Source organism: Ricinus communis, chromosome 9 (assembly GCF_019578655.1).
Source record: "Ricinus communis isolate WT05 ecotype wild-type chromosome 9, ASM1957865v1, whole genome shotgun sequence".
Classification (NCBI taxonomy): Eukaryota; Viridiplantae; Streptophyta; class Magnoliopsida; order Malpighiales; family Euphorbiaceae; genus Ricinus; species Ricinus communis.
Genome location: NC_063264.1, coordinates 4,100,509 through 4,117,783, shown reverse-complemented (window position 1 = coordinate 4,117,783; position 17,275 = coordinate 4,100,509). Strand labels below are relative to the sequence as shown.

Here is a 17,275-nt window from a genome sequence, read left to right as displayed (position 1 = left end):
TGAATGGGATACGTCACCGTATGAGACACATAGTCTCTAAATTTCACAGGAGGTCTAGTTTGTCGACTAGAATGTCTCAAGGCAGTTGCTTCCTCTGAGACTTCGTGAAATGAAGCTTCTTATTCTTGTGAGTGGTTATCTCCCCCTGAAGGAATTAGCCTTGAGATGTCAGGTGGCTGTTCTAGGAGTGGACTGTGATCAAAGCTGCTAAGAGAAATATCAGAGTTAAGCGGAAAAAGAGAATTAAATTCAGCACCGGTAGGGTTGGTATAGTAGGACTCATTCTCGAGGAATGTGACATCCCGAGAGACGTAGGTCTTGTGAGTCAACGGATCATAACACTTGTACCCTTTTTGGTGGAGAAATATCCGAGGAAAAGAGTTTTAACCGAGCACTTGTCTAGTTTGTGGTGGCGAGTGACGTGCACATAGCACACGCACCCAAAGACCCGAAGGTAACCTAAATCAATTTTCCGACCTTTGAGAATTTTCAAGAGACTCATATGATTTAAGGTGACTGAGGGAAGTCTATTAATAAGATAGGTAGCGGTTAGGAGGGCATCTGACCAAAGGATGGAGGGAACATTATGTTGAAATAGGAGAGTACGGGTGACATTGAGGAGATGGCGATTCTTTCGCTCAGAGACGCCGTTTTGTTCGGGAGTATTGACACATGTGGTTTGGTGAGTAATGCCATGTTGTTTAAAAAAGGTGGAAAAATTTTGATTTATATACTCCGTACCATTATCTAAGCGAAAAAATTTTATATATACATTATACCGGTTTTTGATAAAGTAGTAAAATTCTTGAAATCGTGGGAAGACTTCATTTTTGCCTTTTAACAAATAGAGCCATGTAGTGCGGGAATAATCATTAATAAAGGTAACAAATTTGTATAGACTTGCATTGATAAACTGTAATGAGTATTTTACAATTCTGAGTTTATTTACAACTGATTGAAGAATTTATCCTGATACTTGCATATGCCTAACGGCTACTTTCTGAGAAGAGAAAGGTAGAAGTGTTTGCAGGAAAGGTTGCTCCCTTTCACCCTTGGTCAGTGATGAGAAGCCTGCACAAGCAATCCAGCTTGTGCAGTCTCTGAGACCGTGCGCTCCATGTACTTCATTCCGCTTTCTTTAACACTTTTTTTCTTACCCATGCTTCTAATCACTCTTAGAAGATAATATTACTTGCGGACAGATGTGGATAAGAAAGCCTAATTTCTTACCAGCGATGAGACCGGGTGGCTGATTGTTGATCACATGTTTGTCATAGTTACTTCTTTACCTATTCTTTCTTTTATTTTAAACTAGTCATAATAGAACTGGAAAATGGTGATCACAAGAGCTAGCAAAATCCGGATGGGAACTGAGTCTTATTATGATAGAAAGACGGAGTTAAAGGCTTGTGAGGATACAAGAGCCGGTGTCAAGTGACTTGTACATGGGTGGGTGAGAATTCAGCAGGCAACTTGCAACTGAACATAATAATAATACCAATCATAGACCTCAAAGGCATCCATGAAAACTTAAGTTTACGGGTAGACATCGTCAGACAGTATTTGAAATGCCTGCGAAAAAACTGGGGATTCTTCAGCTGATCAGTCATGGAATTCCTAGTAACGTTTTGGATGAGATGATTGATGGTGTTTGCAGTTGCAGAGCAAGACATTGACGTGAAGAAAGAATTCGATCTATTGAAGTGAGAAGATTAAAGCTCAGCTCAAGTTGTCCTCATTGCTTGGGAGATCTGGGATATGAGAAAATGGACATCAATCTAGTGGTTGTGAGTAAGCGAGCGGATTAAGCATGGAAAGAATTCAAGCACTATCCTCCACTTTTCCAATTCCTACAGTTGACTTAAGACCGGTGACATTGGGAACCCCCGCCTGGCACCTCCAATTTTTCTGAAATTTAACAGCAATGCCTTCTCATTCAAGGGAGAGCCTAACAGAGCATCTACTGCCTTAGTGGCAAGGAGTTTTCGTGAAACCCATTTTCTTTTTTTCTTTCTCCTTTTTATATACTTTTTTTCTTTAATTTTTTCAGTTAACCCGATACCGAATTAATATTTAATCGAATATTTTATTAGGCTTTTAGTTAAAATTATGTAAAAGTTAAGCATAATTTGATTAATTGAACCGTACTAATTCTTAATTTAAAGCAAATAAAAAAACTCATAATTTCCTAAGACAAGAGGGCTAAAATTTAAATTTCTAAATTTAAGACATTTTAAGTTATAAGCATAATTAGAAAGTAATAAAGTTCAGGGGCCAAGTTGTGAAATTTGCCTAAGATTTGAAATTTTGTTAGACTTTTCACAGATGATTTCACTCGCTTTTAATGATGTGTTACACTCTCCTCAAAACTTTGAATAGGGGTTCAATAGCACTAATCCACATAGTTCAGAGGCTGAATAGCATAGCCTAGTATATTACTTGAAGGGCTTTATGGAATGAAGTAATAAAGTTCAGGGGCTAAATTATGATCTGGCTAAGATTGAAGCATCTAACATCACATACAACTGAGATGTGTGGCATGGCTTCAGTTCCATCTGATAGGCATGATGCGGCATATTGAACCAGTAATTCAGAGAGATAGAAAAACCACCATTTTACAGTATGCTTAGTATTTAATCCTGACAACAGAAGGTGCAAGGTCCTCAATTTATTCCCTGAAAGTGAAGTTATTATCCGGATCCATTTTGAAGCCAAAGGTCAATGATAAGTGTAACAAAAATATTGAAGAAAGGTACTGAAAAGTTCATAAGCCTAGCCTTCTACCATTTCTAATTTTCAAAGCTTAAAATGCAGCAGAGGAGAAGTACCATCAAGACCTTTTCCATTAGAGTAGAGTACGTATTCTGTTACTGTGGTTTCTCTGTACTTTGGAGGATTCTCTTCTGACAGCAGCTCCTGAATAGGTCCATAAAGTCGTGATTTTGGCATTACAGAAGTGCTAAAGAAGCACGCCGCAGATATTCTTGGTCCAATATGGTTTGCCAGCACCCTATGCTCGACGCTTATGAACTTGTCATTCGATATGAGCTGAAAAGCAGCAAGAAATGTAAGTTCAACCAGAGCAAGAAAAACTTGTACTACACAAAATTAGGTTAGACTAGAAAGCGTGCCTGTAGAAGGTCTCCAATGTTAACAACTAGAGCGCCTGGTGTTGGAGGAACATCAATCCATTGATTCTGATGCTGAACTTGGAGGCCACCGATATGATCTTGTAGAAGCACAGTGAGAAAGTCATTATCAGTATGCTTGCTTGTGGCCAATGTTAATTCTGGCTGGGGGCATGCTGGATAGTAATGACATAGAACAGCAAGTCCTTCAGCACAATCCATTTCTTTCAAGTGACTTGGGCTCAGACCAAGTGCTTCTGATAATAATTCGAGCAGTAAGTTCCCCAAGCTTGTTACTTCCTTGCAGTATTCCTTCAATATATTCCTATAAATAGTTTGTGTTCAGGAAATCTTATCATATAGTATCAATAAGATAAAGGAAACTGTGCTTTTCCAATTACCTGCATACTGCTGGCAGCTCTTCTGATTTTGGAGGATCAGGAGCCATGAGGAAGAAAATGGTATCTCTCCAGTTAGCAGCTTGTGCAGTAAACAAATCAAAATTGCTATTGTACACAATCTTTTTTGTATAATCACGAGAATAGAATTCCTTTTTCAGCTCAATATCCTGCTCATAAAATCTACGAATTCCATCCTTCATCTCCTCCAGAACATTTACAGGAACGCCATGATTGACCACTTCAAAAAATCCCCAAGTCTCTGAGGCAATCTGGACTTTGTCAACAACTTCCTTGCGTCGAATTGAATCTTTATGAATAGCTTCAAGGTTGATGACGGGGAATCTGAACCTGGAATCAACACCAAGTGAACTCTTGTCGGAAACATCTACTGGTTGATGAAAGAAGTGAGGGATCTTGTTGATTCCAGCATCAACAAGTCCTTTAACACCGGCTTTTGTGTCATCAAAAGCCTTTCGTTCACTTGTTGGGCTCCAATCTGGTTTCATGTTCTTTGCTCAGCAAAGAAAACGACTCTGACGATGGCAGGATTAAATAGATGGAAGAAGATATTGTTAATAAAATATAAAGCTAAATCTAAATTCAGAAGGATAGGCCACACTCTAAGCTCTTCTTTTATTTTAAAATACTGCAAGTGGTATCAAATTGGTGATGCTAAAGATTTCTATATTAGATAATTTATCGTTGTCAGTGCATAGTTTCAAAACAAGGTAAAAAAGAAAAATGAAAAACCAACAAATTGATTATCTGTTTAAAAAAAAAAAAAAAAAGGCAAATGGATACACCTCCATTTGACTAGCACAAGAACGTTGACTATTGAATAAAAATGAAGCCATCACCAGCTTTTGTGATTTGAAGCTATTCCGAACGCATTAATGGGATTTGGGAAAGATCTTCTGATCAGATGTAGCTAGACATTTTTCGGTTTGCCCTTTTAGTGCTTTTAGCACAAGTTATAGTGGGTTTACCTGCCTGGGATGGCTAAGAAATTGACACAGGTTCACAACAATCATCATCAACATAGTCTTTGAAATTTTTTATCATTTATATGACAGAAAAATCAGCAGGAAATGTTTGCTTCACCATACTGACATATATCACTCTCACAAAAGTTTCGCATGGGAACTGATAAAGAGAGTTCTGCTAATATATCAGAAGTAGATAAACGGACGTTTTCTTTTACTAGCATATACAAAATCAAATTTGAAAGCTTGCCCATAGAAGCTCTCAAATCCCAACCCACTAGCCCAAGATACGGGAGAGACATTCAAGAGAGACAAACTTAGTAAGTAACCCTTACATTACATGATTTCAATATTATATAGTTGTACATAGCTGATAGCCACTTCTTGATGGCTAAGATCTCCTCTTTGTTTGAGCAAACACTAAGTCAGATGCTGACAATAATCCACATTGCTGAACATCAAGATCCTCGAACTCTTTCATTAAGCATGAGATATCTTCTTGGCTAATTTTCCCCATTTCTTTAAGCTTATGTACAGCAAACTCAGCAACCCTGTAAAAAAGGAGTAAAAAATCTGATAAATATACCAGTTTTACAGCGTTGTTTTCTCATATTAAATTATTAGCACTATTATGGGGTTATTTTTTCAAATTCATAAATATATACGTTTTACGGAATCGTAACTAGTGAAAGACAATTTGCAGCTCATACTATGATATCTGTCACAAAGTAATGCACATCCAACTTACTCAACAACTCCATCATTATCAATATCAGCAGCATTTGGGTTTAGATTGGTCATCCCCCTGGTAAGAACCCAGTTAACCAGTGCCCTTTGTCTGCTTTCAGTGAATACCTCAGCAACGTACATGAAGAACTGACCCAAACCAATAGTACTGGTCAGTATCCAAATCACAGCAAAAAGTCGCCCACCTGCAGTTGAGAAGGCTTTATCTCCATAACCTAGGGTTGTGATGGTTGTGCAGATACAATAGATGGAGTCAATGAAGTCCATATCTTCAACTGTGAACAGGAATATGGTTCCAACCAACATTAAAATTGAAAGAACGGCCATGGCCAAAAGGCACTTATAGCTTATTTTGTAGGTTTCCACCTCCTTCATAATTTTAAATGGACCGTATTTTTTATGCTTGCTTATGGCTTTGACCAGCAACATTTCCTGCTTCTCTACTATGTAATCTGCTGCTTTGCCCATTATTAATCCCACAAGTGCCATCCCTATGACTACGAATACACAGGAAAGCCCCTTTATGTAGGTAGTATTAGGCACTAAATCCCCATATCCTACGGTAGTCATAGTCACAACCGTGAAATATAGAGCATCAATCATTGGACTCGATTTCTTCCCTTTCATATCATCCAGGACAGTGTAAAAGGATAAGGTGCCAACACCGAGATAGACTGCCAAAGCCACAGCCAAGTTCATAACACTTGGATGTAGTTTCCCAAAAATGGATTCAGGAGGTGTGAGTGAAACACTGATACCGAGATCTTTAGGAACAAGGTCTGCTAGTGGAGCACTTTTAACACTGAGAAATCTTCTTCTGTTGGGACCGTATGCATTATTTGTTTGATCCAGTGATCCAGACAGTAAAGATGGTTTAGCACCATTGCATGCCATTAAGATAGTATAGCAAAGACCTATGTAGACACGCAGATCGGATTGGTCAAGACTTGAGGACAAATTTCGACAAAACAAATTATCATTGACAGAAACGTAGCCTCTAAAATTTCAACTCTGTTACCATCAAACATGTCTCACAGTGAGAAGATATAAACTACCTTAGATAGAGGGAATATTTCATAAACTACTGAAGTGGAAAATACTTCAACATAGAGGTGTTGCCATCTAAGTCATAAGAATAATTCGAATGAAGAAGTTGCAAAAATAACTTGCCAGTGAGTATACTCTATTCTCTCATATTATACTTCATAAACATCTTGTTTTATGCTTAAGTTCTCACATTTGATAACAGAAAAATGAATAGACATAAATAAACAAAACAGAAGGATAAAAAGGAAAAGAAGAGTAAGCTAACAGTAAAATGAAGGCATTAAAAAGTTAATAGTGAGGAGAAATAGAACTCATTTAATTAAGCAATTCCTTAACGTAGTTTCTACATCTATATATATATCTCATAATTTTCAATGAATTCATGTAGAGATTATAATAACGTACATAATGAAAAGAAAGATTAAAGTCAGACACAACATTAACATAAGAACATAAGCAAGAAAATGAGGTCAAGAAAAATCAGGAGCTAAGTTTAGAACCCTCGCTGACCTTTAAGAGAGAATTTGCGAGGAATACTGAGCAAGAGTTACTAGTGAAAGTAGGCTTGTATTAAATTTATAGCATTACTCTTCCAATAGAGATATTTCCGGGCAAATTCCTCCATACAACTTGTTATCAACAGAAACCTTATTGCCAGAATTGTCATTTGCGGCATTATCTCTCTCTCTCTCTCTAAATTGAAACTCGATTGTTGTATTTTTCTGCTTCTGGCTGCACGTAAAGTACTCTTAACATGTCTTACTCAGAAATTTCCTACAACAATCCAAATTACAATGGAACATCAGTTCTTTTGGAATGATAAAGACTATCTTTATTGTTTATGTCCGATTTCTGTGAATTATGCAGACGATAAAGCTTGCAGCTTACTAATCAAAATTGCCCACGTAGGTAGAATTTTTACACACCTTCAAAAGAACATTATTGATCTTCCAATGAATATTGGTGTTCAACTGACAAAATAAGAGATTTGCATAGAGAGGGATTGCTGGAGAAACTTTAAATTGCATCAATTTTTCAATTATCAGTTCAAGTTTGATTGGCAAAATCTTAAGAACTTGTTAACTTTATTTCGTGAACATGAATCATTTCAAACGCCAGACCCAATAAAAAAATAACGATCTTAATCTGATGAAAATGGCCCTAACCCAGTTTGTCCATATTAGGTACCAAGATTCATGGGTCATTTAAAATTAACATATTCGTCCGAGGGAAAAGAAGTTCACAATCCAATTATTGCTTAATAGCCTTCTAAATTTATTTTTTTAAAAAATAGGTATTAATATAAAGTAACAAAAGTAAATGACTCAGTCTAACATTTGAGCTCGTTATGACATTCAACTTTATTTTTCTTAAACAAACTAATATATGCTATATATTTCGTTAATAAAATGTAATATATTATTAATTTAGTGATATAATGTTGACATGGTTAAAAAAATATCTATAAATAGAAAGTATGCCACATATGCAGAATTTGTTCATGAAGTAAACTATGACTCATTAAGAAAAATTGTACCTACTTAAAATCAAAAGATTGGTCAAATTATTTGGCTTTTTTTTTTTAACTTTTTTCAGAAACTTAATAGTGATTCGAATTTGACTCCAACCAACGTAGAGCTGATCTAAAAAAGAGCAGCAGCTATCCAAACTCAAAACCACTCGAGCTAACCAGTACCTGATTGCGGCCTTTATCTGTTGTTTCTCTTTCAACATTGTAAATTCGTACCTTGAAATTAAAATGTCTCATTCTTCCTTTTCTTTTTCTTTGTTCTTTTTTTTTTTCTGAAAATTGTTTAGCTACTATTCATATGCAACTCTGATTTATGCTTCAAAGAGAACGCAAATTGGAGTAGAATATGTGAGTTATTGAATTTAATAAAAGCTTAAAAATTTGCAACTCCACAAAATAAGGGAATAATGATTGTAAATTATTCAGTTTTCTAATATAATTTTTAGTTTGTTGATCTTCAAATTAAATTTGTGCAATGCTTGAACACCTCAATACCGTTTAAAGAATGTTTATGGATTTCTAAAGCTATGAGTAGATCATTGCATAAATCCATAATTAGTGGAATTTAAGTTGCCAAAACTCATGAAATTTATATTTTTCATTTTAAATCACTATAAACATTACAAGCATAGTTATAACAAGTAATGGTTCATTTTGAATCTCTATGAACATTACAAGCACAGTATAACTACAAAAGAAAAGGATGTGTTGAAAATTAAGATAAACGTTAATCAGGAGATTTTTGAAGAACTTTACAGGCGAGATCTTCTCAGAATGAATTCCTTTGAGTTTGCTTCTTATTTTTTTATATCTGCCAATACTATATTAAAGGCTTAATTTATAATTGAAATTATAAGGTTGTCCATTTCTCAGCATGTTTCAGAAGAGAGACATTTGTGAGGAAGACTCTTTTGAGTGAATTAAGCATGGTAAGTTGATGCTTTAGAATTTTAGGTCTCATGTTATTTGATATGAGCTGAAAGACCAGCAGAAAAGCCATACAGACATAAATTAACTTCCACAACATTTTGGCAGCATGGGAACTGCTAAAAGGCATTGTTCATAAACAAACATTTTCATTAACTGGCGTACACAACATCAAGTTTAAGCTGCCCTGTAGAAACTAGAGCCTTAGATAAAGGAGACAAACTTAGTAAAGTACATGATTTCGGTTTTTTTTTTTTTTTTCTTCTTGTTGTATAAAGCTGATGGCCATTTCTTTGATGGCTCAGATCACCTCTTTGTTTGAGCAAACACCAAGTCGGATGCTGACAAGAACCCACATTTATGGACGTCAAGATCCTCAAACTCTTTCATTAAACGTGAGATATCCTCTTGGCTAATCCTCCCCATCGCTTTAAGCTTATGTACAGCAAACTCAGCAGTCCTATAAAACCGTAGGAATTAGAGGATCAGCAATAAGAAGTACATGAAGAATATGAATCTGAGTACATATATATGTAACTAATGCACAATCAACTTACTCGGCAACTCCATCATTTTCAATATCAGCTGCATTCAGGACTAGGTTGGTCATCCTCCAGTTAGTGACCCAGTTAACCAGTGCCCTTTGTCTGCTTTCAGTCAATATCTCAGCAACGTACATGAGGAGCTGACCCAAACCAAACGTACCGATCAGTATCCAAAGTACAGCAAAAAGTCGCCCCCCGGCACTTGCGAACGCTTTGTCTCCATAACCTAGGGTTGTGATGGTTGTACAGATACAATAGATGGAATCAATGAAGTCCAAACCTTCAAATACGTATAAGAATATGGTTCCGACAAACATAAAAATTGAAAGAACGGCCCCGGCCAAAAGGCAGTTATAGATCACGTTGTTGGTTTCCATCCCCATGATTTTAGAAGGGCCATTTTTTTGATGCTTGTCTAGGGAGTTAACAAGCAACATTTCCTGCTTCTCTACTATGTAATCTGCTGCTTTGCTCATTATTAATCCCACAAGTGCCATCCCTATGACAACAAATACACAGCAAAGCACCTTCACAAAGGTACTGTTGGGCACTAGGTCCCCATATCCTACGGTGCTCAAAGTTGTGACGGTGAAATATAGAGAATCAATCATTGGATTTTCTTTGTTTCCTTTGATATCATCCAGGACAGAGTAAAAGCATAAGGTGCCAACACCCAAATAGACCGCCAAAGCCACAGCCAAGTTCGTAATACTAGGATGGAGTTTCCCAAAAATGTATGCAGGATGTCGGAGTGAAACCTTGCTAGCAAAATGTTTAGGAATAAGCTCTGCTAGAGGATCAGCAAATTTAACACTGAAAAATCTTCCTCTGTTGGAGCCGTATGCATTATTTGTTTGAGGGGTGGGTTCTACTAATCCAGACAGTATTTTCTCTTTTGCACTATCGGATGCCATTAAGATAGTATAGCAAATTTTTCAGCCTTGGAAGACCTGTAAATTATTAAACATGTGGCATGTATATGTAAATGCGAGTCGCGTTTATTAAGAAGAAATTAAACAAAATAAACTAACGCAGATACAAAATTTAGCCTGTAAATTAACTTAATCACCATCAAACATTTTGCATACAGTCAATTAGAATTTTTTATCCTGAACATTTAATTCGTAAGGATAAATCGAAAAGTTGCAAAGATAAATAGTTGGTATTCCATTTTATAAACATTTTGCATACAGTGACTCAGAATCTTATGCTGAACATTTCACATGAAGGTTCAAGACAGCACGATTAGAATGAAGACATAAGCAAGGAAATAAAAATACTAAATCATAGCTAGCCAAATTCCTTAACATAATTTCTACATCTACTACCTCTTATATATCATTTCCAATGTACTCAATACATGTAGAAATTTAGAGTGATAGTGTAACTAACTGAAAGGAAAGATCAAAGTCACAGAACTAGAACAAGAAAAACAACACGAAATTAGGAGCTAAGTTTAGTCACCTCACTAACAAGTTCCAAATTGACCTTCCAGAGAAAATTTGCAATGAAATACCGAACAAGAGTTGCTGATGGAAGCAGGCTTATAGCATTAGTCTTTCTAGATGAGAAATTTCCAGGCAAGTTCGTTCATATAACTTGTAATCACCATAAGTTCTGTTGGCAGAATTGTCATTTTGGACATGGCTCTTTCTCTCTAACTTAAAATAGCTTGCTATTCTTTATTCTAAACATATATGAGTATGAAATTTCTTATACCATTCCAAAATCCAAAGGAATGTCAGATCTTTTGGAATCATGTCAAGGACATGAATTGTTTACTTTTACGTCCAGTTCTGTATACATTATACAGAAGATGAAGCACGCAATAAGTTTCAACAAAGAAGGAAAAACAAAATGGTTTGCAGTATAAACGGCTCAAACCTTTGTCTGCAAAATTTGGAGTTAATTTTTATAGTCATTCCATATTTAAAACTAACAATATAAAGAAGTGTTTTGAAAATTGAAAATAGACTTAGAATTTTTTATAATTTAATATGTATATACTTTTTCAAATTATTTATAAACTATATTTCTCAAATCCTTTTTTTTAATTAATTTATTTACATTTTATAAAAATAACTTTTAAGACTCAAAAAATAAAATAAAACATGCTCCACTAATAATAATTTCTAAATCCTGTCTAGGATTGAGGTAAAAATATATATTTAAATTTTTTAGGATTTTTAACAATTATTTGAAATGAACGTGACACTAGCTTAAAAACTTGCCACATGGAGAGGCCATGTTGCCCCTTAATGAAGCGGAGAGGCCACCAATGCAAAGGTGTGCTTTAAGCCATCGAATTCTTTTATTTATTTTTTTTATTTTATTTTTGGTATTATGAACCTTTTTACCAAATTAGATTTTAAAAGTCATGTGGAAATTAATTTGATATCTTTATCAAAATCTAGGGAAGAAGTTTTCCTATAATTGAGATGAAAAACTACTAAATATCTTATATTAATACAAATTTACGAAATGTGTGATTTGAGCTTAACTCTTTGTAAAAGTTTTGGCAATTATATGATTTTTTAAATAGATTTAATTGTTACTTATTAAAGATCTGAGACTAAAAATGTAACTTATTAAAGATTATAGATTATTAATCGCGAAGTGTTAGATAAGGGTAAGACAGAGAATACATATATGTATTTATATAATTTTGAACTGCTCATTTTATAGAATATTAATTATTCATTGAATATAAAGCTTTAATTCAAAAATTATTTTATTTTTAGTTAAAATTTATGAAATTAAATTATAAATTATAAATTTATAAATTTTGAATAGGGTAAAAATTAATTTAGAATTCTACACAATTAAATTTGTGTAGAGTTGATTATAATTAGACTAAATTATAACAATGCAAAATTTACAAATGAATTTCATATTAGTTTATCGATATATTTTATAATATTAAAATATTTCATTCAACTTTATTATTTTTTATTTTTTTTTTTTTTATGTTTTATTTTTAAATAAAATAAATTTTTCAATAGATTTCTAGCAAACATAGTTTTATAAAAATTTTAAGTTGAAAAAGTGTTATAGTTGATTAACATAGAGATATATGTTAAAAGGTAGATTTGTATTGATATACTATTCAGGTATTGTTAAAAGAAAAAAATCATTCAGATTTTTCAGTTTACATGTTCATCAAATTGCGGTGCTAACTCCTTTTTCTCATTACTAGTTTTCACAGCTTGAAATGCAGCAGAGCAGAAGTTCCATCAAGGCCTTTTGCATTGAAGTGGGAAACAAATTCTTTCACTGTAGTTTCTCTGTACTTGGGAGGATTCTCCTCTGATAACAACTCCTTGATTGGTCCATAAAGTCTTGATACAGGAAATAAAGCTGTGCTAAAAAAGCATGCCACAGATACTCTTGGTCCTTTATAGTTTGCCAGAACTCTATGCTCAGCACTTATAAATTTGTCATTTGATATAAGCTGAAAAGCATCACACGAAATTTCAAGTTTAGCCACAGCAAGAAATACTAATGAGTGCATGTGAAAGTTTCTTTAAAAGCCTTGCCTGTAGAAGATCCCCAATGTTAACCACTAGAGCGCCAGGCGTGGGAGGAACATCAGTCCACTGATTCTGATGCAGAACTTGGAGACCACCGATATCGTCTTGGAGAAGCACAGTGAGGAAGTCATTATCAGCATGCTTGCTTGTGCCTAAGGTTAATTCTGGCTCGGGGCATGCTGGATAGTAATGACCCAAAATAAAAAGTCCCTTATCACAATCCATGTCTTTCAAGTGGTTTGGTTTCAGACCAAGAGCTTCTGATAATAAATCAAATAGTACGCTTCCCAGTTTCCTGACTTCTTTGCTGTACTCGACTAATATATGTCTGCAGAAGAACTTACGTTCAGGAAATTCTTTTTACCCATTAGAACATGATATCATATAACTGTAAGCTTGTACTGCTTACCTGAATGCAGCTGGCATCTCTTCAGGTTTTGGAGGATCAGGGACCATTTGGAAAGCAATTGTATCTCTCCAATTAGCTGCTGGTGCACTATACAAATCGAAATTGCTGTTGTAACCCACCTTTTTAGTTAAATCACGAGAGTAAAATCCCTTTTTCAGCTCAGTATCTTGCTCAAAAAATTTAAGCAGCCCATCCTTCATCTCCTCAAGGACACTCGCAGGAATCCCATGATTGACAACTTGAAAAAATCCCCAAGTCTCTGATGCATTTCGTACTCCGTCAACAATCTCCTTGCGCGAAACTGCACCATCTTCTACATCTTTAAGGTCTATGACAGGAAATCTGAACTTGGTATCGGGAGTAGGTGAATTTTTCTCTAAAGAATCAGGTGATTGATAAAAAATGCGAGGGATTTTGGTAATTCCAGCATCAACAAGTCCTTTAACACCAGCTTTTGTGTCATCAAAAGCTTTTAACTCACTTGATCGGCAATATTCAGGGTTGAATGTGGAGTTCATTTCTCTTTATTCAAGAAATAAAACAATGGGAAAGTGAGATAATAAAGAAGAAAATAGTTAGTGAGATAATACAAAACAAGATAGTTTTTTAATTGAACCAAAACCAAATAGTCAGCAACAATTATCTCTCCTTTTTCTTTCCTCTTTATTCTCATCCCATTTACAGCAAGACTGAAAGTGATTTCATGCTTAGAATAATTGGATCCATCATTTCACTTTTCTTAAAATTCAACAATCCGTTTAAATCAGCTTATTTTCTGCATAATATAATATGAAAAACCAAAAACAAGATAAATTATTTGTTGGATAAAATATGCAAATACTACGATTAATAGGAGAGTCACACGTACGTGTAAGCGTTTTATATTTTAGAATTAGATAATTGATATATATTTCATTATTTAAAATTAATAAATATATGTTAATAATTATCTATTGATTTGGTGGATAGACGGAAAGATATCCCAACCTAGACAACAAAATTTTTTGGAAAAGAAATTTATTTTTATAATTTATTCAACTTTGGCAATATTTAAAACTGGTATTCTTGAAGCATCAACCCTATGAATAGTTTCAAATCGGTAGTGTTGAAGAACAAAATCAGAAGTAAGAAACCAGGGACCAATAGATAAGAACTGAAGGTCAAGGCATCAGTTCTGTACAGCAAAAAGCTGTATAGACACATCATCACAGGCCTAAAAACAGAAAAAATGAGCAACATTTCTTCCTCTTCTACCTTTCCCAACCTAGAAAGGAACGTTGACATAGAGCATAGGCGAACATCAGGTAGCAAGAAGACTGTTACATTTCAGTTTGTATATAACAAATCATTCACATACATGTAATCTCAGAATTTTAGCTTGTAAAATCATCACATATCAATAAAGCTTTCAATTACATTTTCTACATAGTATCAGAGCAGGCTTGATCCTGTCATCACTTACCAAGCCAACCTCAAAAACCCTTTTCATCATAATGTCTCACAATGATAATAACTTAAAATTAACCAACACTGTGTTAAAAGGCAATCAAAACTATTTCGAATGGTCAAGGTTAGTTTACATCAGCTTAAGTGGCAGAAAAAAATTAAGGTTCATCACAAGAACCAGAAGCAAGCTAAAGCCAATCAATCCAAACCAACCAATCAAAAAGGAAATAGAAGAAATAGAAGAATGGCAGACGACAGACCATATGGTCATATGTCACTACTCACAAACACCATGGAGCCTCAAATTGTTAGACTTTGCATGTTACTTGAGTCATCACAAGCTATCTGGAAAAAGATGAAAGGCCTATATGGCCATGAGCAAAATTATGCTCACATCTTCAATTTAAAACAAGAACTGGCACAAATCAAACAAGGGACTCGAACAAGCACGAGTTATGCGACAGAAGTACTGACCAAATGGAAAGAACTACAGAGTTACCTCCCACTGACAACAGACCCAGAAGAAGCAAGAAGGAGAGCAGAACAGGATTTGGTGTATACTTACCTGGGGGGCTGGATTTGAGTTACGAAGCTCTGAGGTCGCAAATTTTGTTGTCAAGCAACCTCTCAAAATTGACGCTGTCATAGCCATCATCCAGCAGGAAGAGACTAGATGTGCGACTATGAGCACAATCAATAACCTCGATAACACAGAAAATAAAGCCTACCTCTCTCAAATCCTCAAGAGACGGCTCGAGCGAGAGGAGCGCCTGCCAGCATTGAGAGGTGCGATCACTACAAGAAGCAGGGACACTCTCACTTGCGGCCAAGTCTCAGCAGAATCGAGTGAGGAAGAAGCGGGGGGAGAAGACAGAAAGAAGAAAGGAGACGGTTTTGCGGCTTGAGCGTCTCAAATGCGTCTAACCTTAAGGGCTATGATGAGATGTCCGGGTCAGATCTAGACTTAAGTAGCGGGTCGGATCTTTTTAGTTCGATCCGACCCGACTCCAACACATGCACCCGACCCGATTCCAACAATTGGGCTAACCCGGATCCGATCCAACAGAAAATTCCCAACTCTTGCAATTAATTTCTCAGCTCTAGTCCATTTTTCAGCTCCAGCAACCCCGTGGGTCAAGTTTAGTATCTAAAAATTACATAAATTCTTTAAAAAAATCTCAAGATTGGATCATCGACTCTAATGCAACCGATCACATGACATGGGACCCAATAAAATTATAAAATTTTTTACCTACAGATTCCCAACATATGATCGTTGCCAATGGAGATTGAGCTAAAATCTCTGGTTTTAGCTCCTCAAATTTATTTTCTAATACTATACAATATATTCTTTTCTTACTTGATTTTAAATCTAATTTATTATCTGTTAGAAAAATAACTAGGACCTTGAATTGTAATGTTATATCCTCACCTACTACAGTGTTGTTTCAGGATCGAATCACAGGGAAGACAATTGGTGAAGGACATTTTGAAAATGGTTTGTACTATCTCACGAACTCCACCAACCAGTGTATTATCTCGACTAGTCCAGTCGATCAAGGAATGTTGATGCATAGGCGGTTTGGGCATACGTTCGATAAAATCTTAAACCAGCCTTTTTGTCTAAAATTAAATTCTAGTTGTTATGACATTTACAAATTTTCTAAACATACTAGGTTATCTTTTCCTTTATCTTTTACTGTATCTAAAAATATATTTGATTTAATTCACTCTGATATTTAGGGACCTGCCCCCGTCACTGCACTACTTGGGTTTATTTGTTAAAAGGAAAAAATGAGGTATTTTCTTGTTTTCATAACTTTTTTAATTTTATTCAAAATCAGTACAATGTCAAAATTAAAATTTTTCGCTCAGACATCGGCACTGAATACATAAATAAAAGTTTTTCCGACTTCTTTTCCAAAGAATGAATTTTGCATCAAACCACTTGCATTTATACCCCCGAACAAAATGGGGTTTCTAAAAGAAAAAACAAACATCTCCTTGAAGTCACAAGAACCCTTCTTTTTCAAGATAATCTCCCAAGTAATTTTTAGTCGGATGCCCTCCTAATTGTTGTGTATCTCATCAACAGACTTCCCAGCATCAAACTAAAAAATCTAAGTCCTCTAGAAATCCTAAAAGGAAGAAAAATAGAATTAGAGCACATTCGAGTTTTTGGCTACACAACCTTTGTCCACATCACTCGTCACCATAAACTCGACAAGAGTTCAGTCAAAACTATATTCCTAGGATACTCCTCTGGAAAAAAGGGGTATAAATGCTATGACCCTTTCACTCACAAGACCTACATCTCTCAGGATGTGTCATTCATTGAAAGTGCACCTTACTTCATAAATGACCCAACTAAATCATGGGCCCCTTACCTTATTATTTTCGTATAACTCTTCCTTTTTTTACAGTCAAATACAGGATACTCCACCAGAGAGGGAGCCAATTCCAGAGGCAACTCCCGACGCAACTTCTTCAGGGGGAGAACATGAGCCACAAGAACAAAATGAACCACAAGAAGAAATTGCCCTGCGAAGATCATCTCGACCAACCAGACCTCCCGCCAGGT

General features: G+C 35.3%; 4 protein-coding genes across 5 annotated transcripts; all 4 read right to left on the bottom strand.

Annotated features, from left to right (window-relative positions):
• Positions 1-2,640: 2,640 nt before the first annotated feature.
• On the bottom strand, positions 2,641-4,429 carry LOC8276153 (1-aminocyclopropane-1-carboxylate oxidase homolog 1). The gene is made up of 3 exons (XM_002529255.4): positions 3,530-4,429; positions 3,132-3,453; positions 2,641-3,048 (listed from the first exon to the last, which is right to left on the bottom strand). The coding sequence occupies exons 1-3, from the start codon at positions 4,033-4,035 to the stop codon at positions 2,797-2,799; spliced, it is 1,080 nt and encodes a 359-aa protein (XP_002529301.1). The 5' UTR covers positions 4,036-4,429; the 3' UTR covers positions 2,641-2,796.
• Positions 4,430-4,568: 139 nt separating this feature from the next.
• On the bottom strand, positions 4,569-6,970 carry LOC8276154 (two-pore potassium channel 1). 2 transcript variants are annotated; one of them, XM_025159146.2, is made up of 3 exons: positions 6,817-6,970; positions 5,261-6,173; positions 4,569-5,063 (listed from the first exon to the last, which is right to left on the bottom strand). In XM_025159146.2, exons 2-3 carry the CDS (start codon positions 6,151-6,153, stop codon positions 4,904-4,906), a joined length of 1,053 nt encoding a protein of 350 aa, XP_025014914.1. In that variant the 5' UTR covers positions 6,154-6,173; positions 6,817-6,970; the 3' UTR covers positions 4,569-4,903. The 2 variants fall into 2 exon arrangements, with proteins under 2 accessions (XP_025014914.1, XP_002529302.1); XM_002529256.4 differs by lacking the exon at positions 6,817-6,970 and having other exon boundaries at positions 5,261-6,754.
• A 1,923-nt stretch (positions 6,971-8,893) lies between these two features.
• LOC8276155 (two-pore potassium channel 1) lies at positions 8,894-10,995 on the bottom strand. Its single transcript, XM_015725461.2, has 3 exons — positions 10,774-10,995; positions 9,322-10,259; positions 8,894-9,224 (listed from the first exon to the last, which is right to left on the bottom strand). Exons 2-3 carry the CDS (start codon positions 10,221-10,223, stop codon positions 9,071-9,073), a joined length of 1,056 nt encoding a protein of 351 aa, XP_015580947.1. The 5' UTR covers positions 10,224-10,259; positions 10,774-10,995; the 3' UTR covers positions 8,894-9,070.
• Positions 10,996-12,381: 1,386 nt separating this feature from the next.
• LOC8276156 (1-aminocyclopropane-1-carboxylate oxidase homolog 1) lies at positions 12,382-13,957 on the bottom strand. Its single transcript, XM_002529258.4, has 3 exons — positions 13,249-13,957; positions 12,846-13,167; positions 12,382-12,760 (listed from the first exon to the last, which is right to left on the bottom strand). Exons 1-3 carry the CDS (start codon positions 13,764-13,766, stop codon positions 12,509-12,511), a joined length of 1,092 nt encoding a protein of 363 aa, XP_002529304.1. The 5' UTR covers positions 13,767-13,957; the 3' UTR covers positions 12,382-12,508.
• Between the last annotated feature and the right edge of the window lie 3,318 nt (positions 13,958-17,275).

Bases quoted from the DNA above. Each gene is read 5' to 3' on its own strand.
- LOC8276153 (XM_002529255.4), bottom strand. From the start codon at position 4,035: ATGAAACCAGATTGGAGCCCAACAAGTGAACGAAAGGCTTTTGATGAC. The intron at 3,454-3,529 runs GTAATTGGAAAA...AACTATTTATAG, and splicing joins GAGCTGCCAGCAGTATGCAG to GAATATATTGAAGGAATACT. The intron at 3,049-3,131 runs GCACGCTTTCTA...GCTGCTTTTCAG, and splicing joins ACATTGGAGACCTTCTACAG to CTCATATCGAATGACAAGTT.
- LOC8276154 (XM_025159146.2), bottom strand. From the start codon at position 6,153: ATGGCATGCAATGGTGCTAAACCATCTTTACTGTCTGGATCACTGGAT. The intron at 5,064-5,260 runs GTAAGTTGGATG...CCTTTTTTACAG, and splicing joins GATAATGATGGAGTTGTTGA to GGTTGCTGAGTTTGCTGTAC.
- LOC8276155 (XM_015725461.2), bottom strand. From the start codon at position 10,223: ATGGCATCCGATAGTGCAAAAGAGAAAATACTGTCTGGATTAGTAGAA. The intron at 9,225-9,321 runs GTAAGTTGATTG...ACGGTTTTATAG, and splicing joins GAAAATGATGGAGTTGCCGA to GACTGCTGAGTTTGCTGTAC.
- LOC8276156 (XM_002529258.4), bottom strand. From the start codon at position 13,766: ATGAACTCCACATTCAACCCTGAATATTGCCGATCAAGTGAGTTAAAA. The intron at 13,168-13,248 runs GTAAGCAGTACA...GTTCTTCTGCAG, and splicing joins GAGATGCCAGCTGCATTCAG to ACATATATTAGTCGAGTACA. The intron at 12,761-12,845 runs GCAAGGCTTTTA...GATGCTTTTCAG, and splicing joins ACATTGGGGATCTTCTACAG to CTTATATCAAATGACAAATT.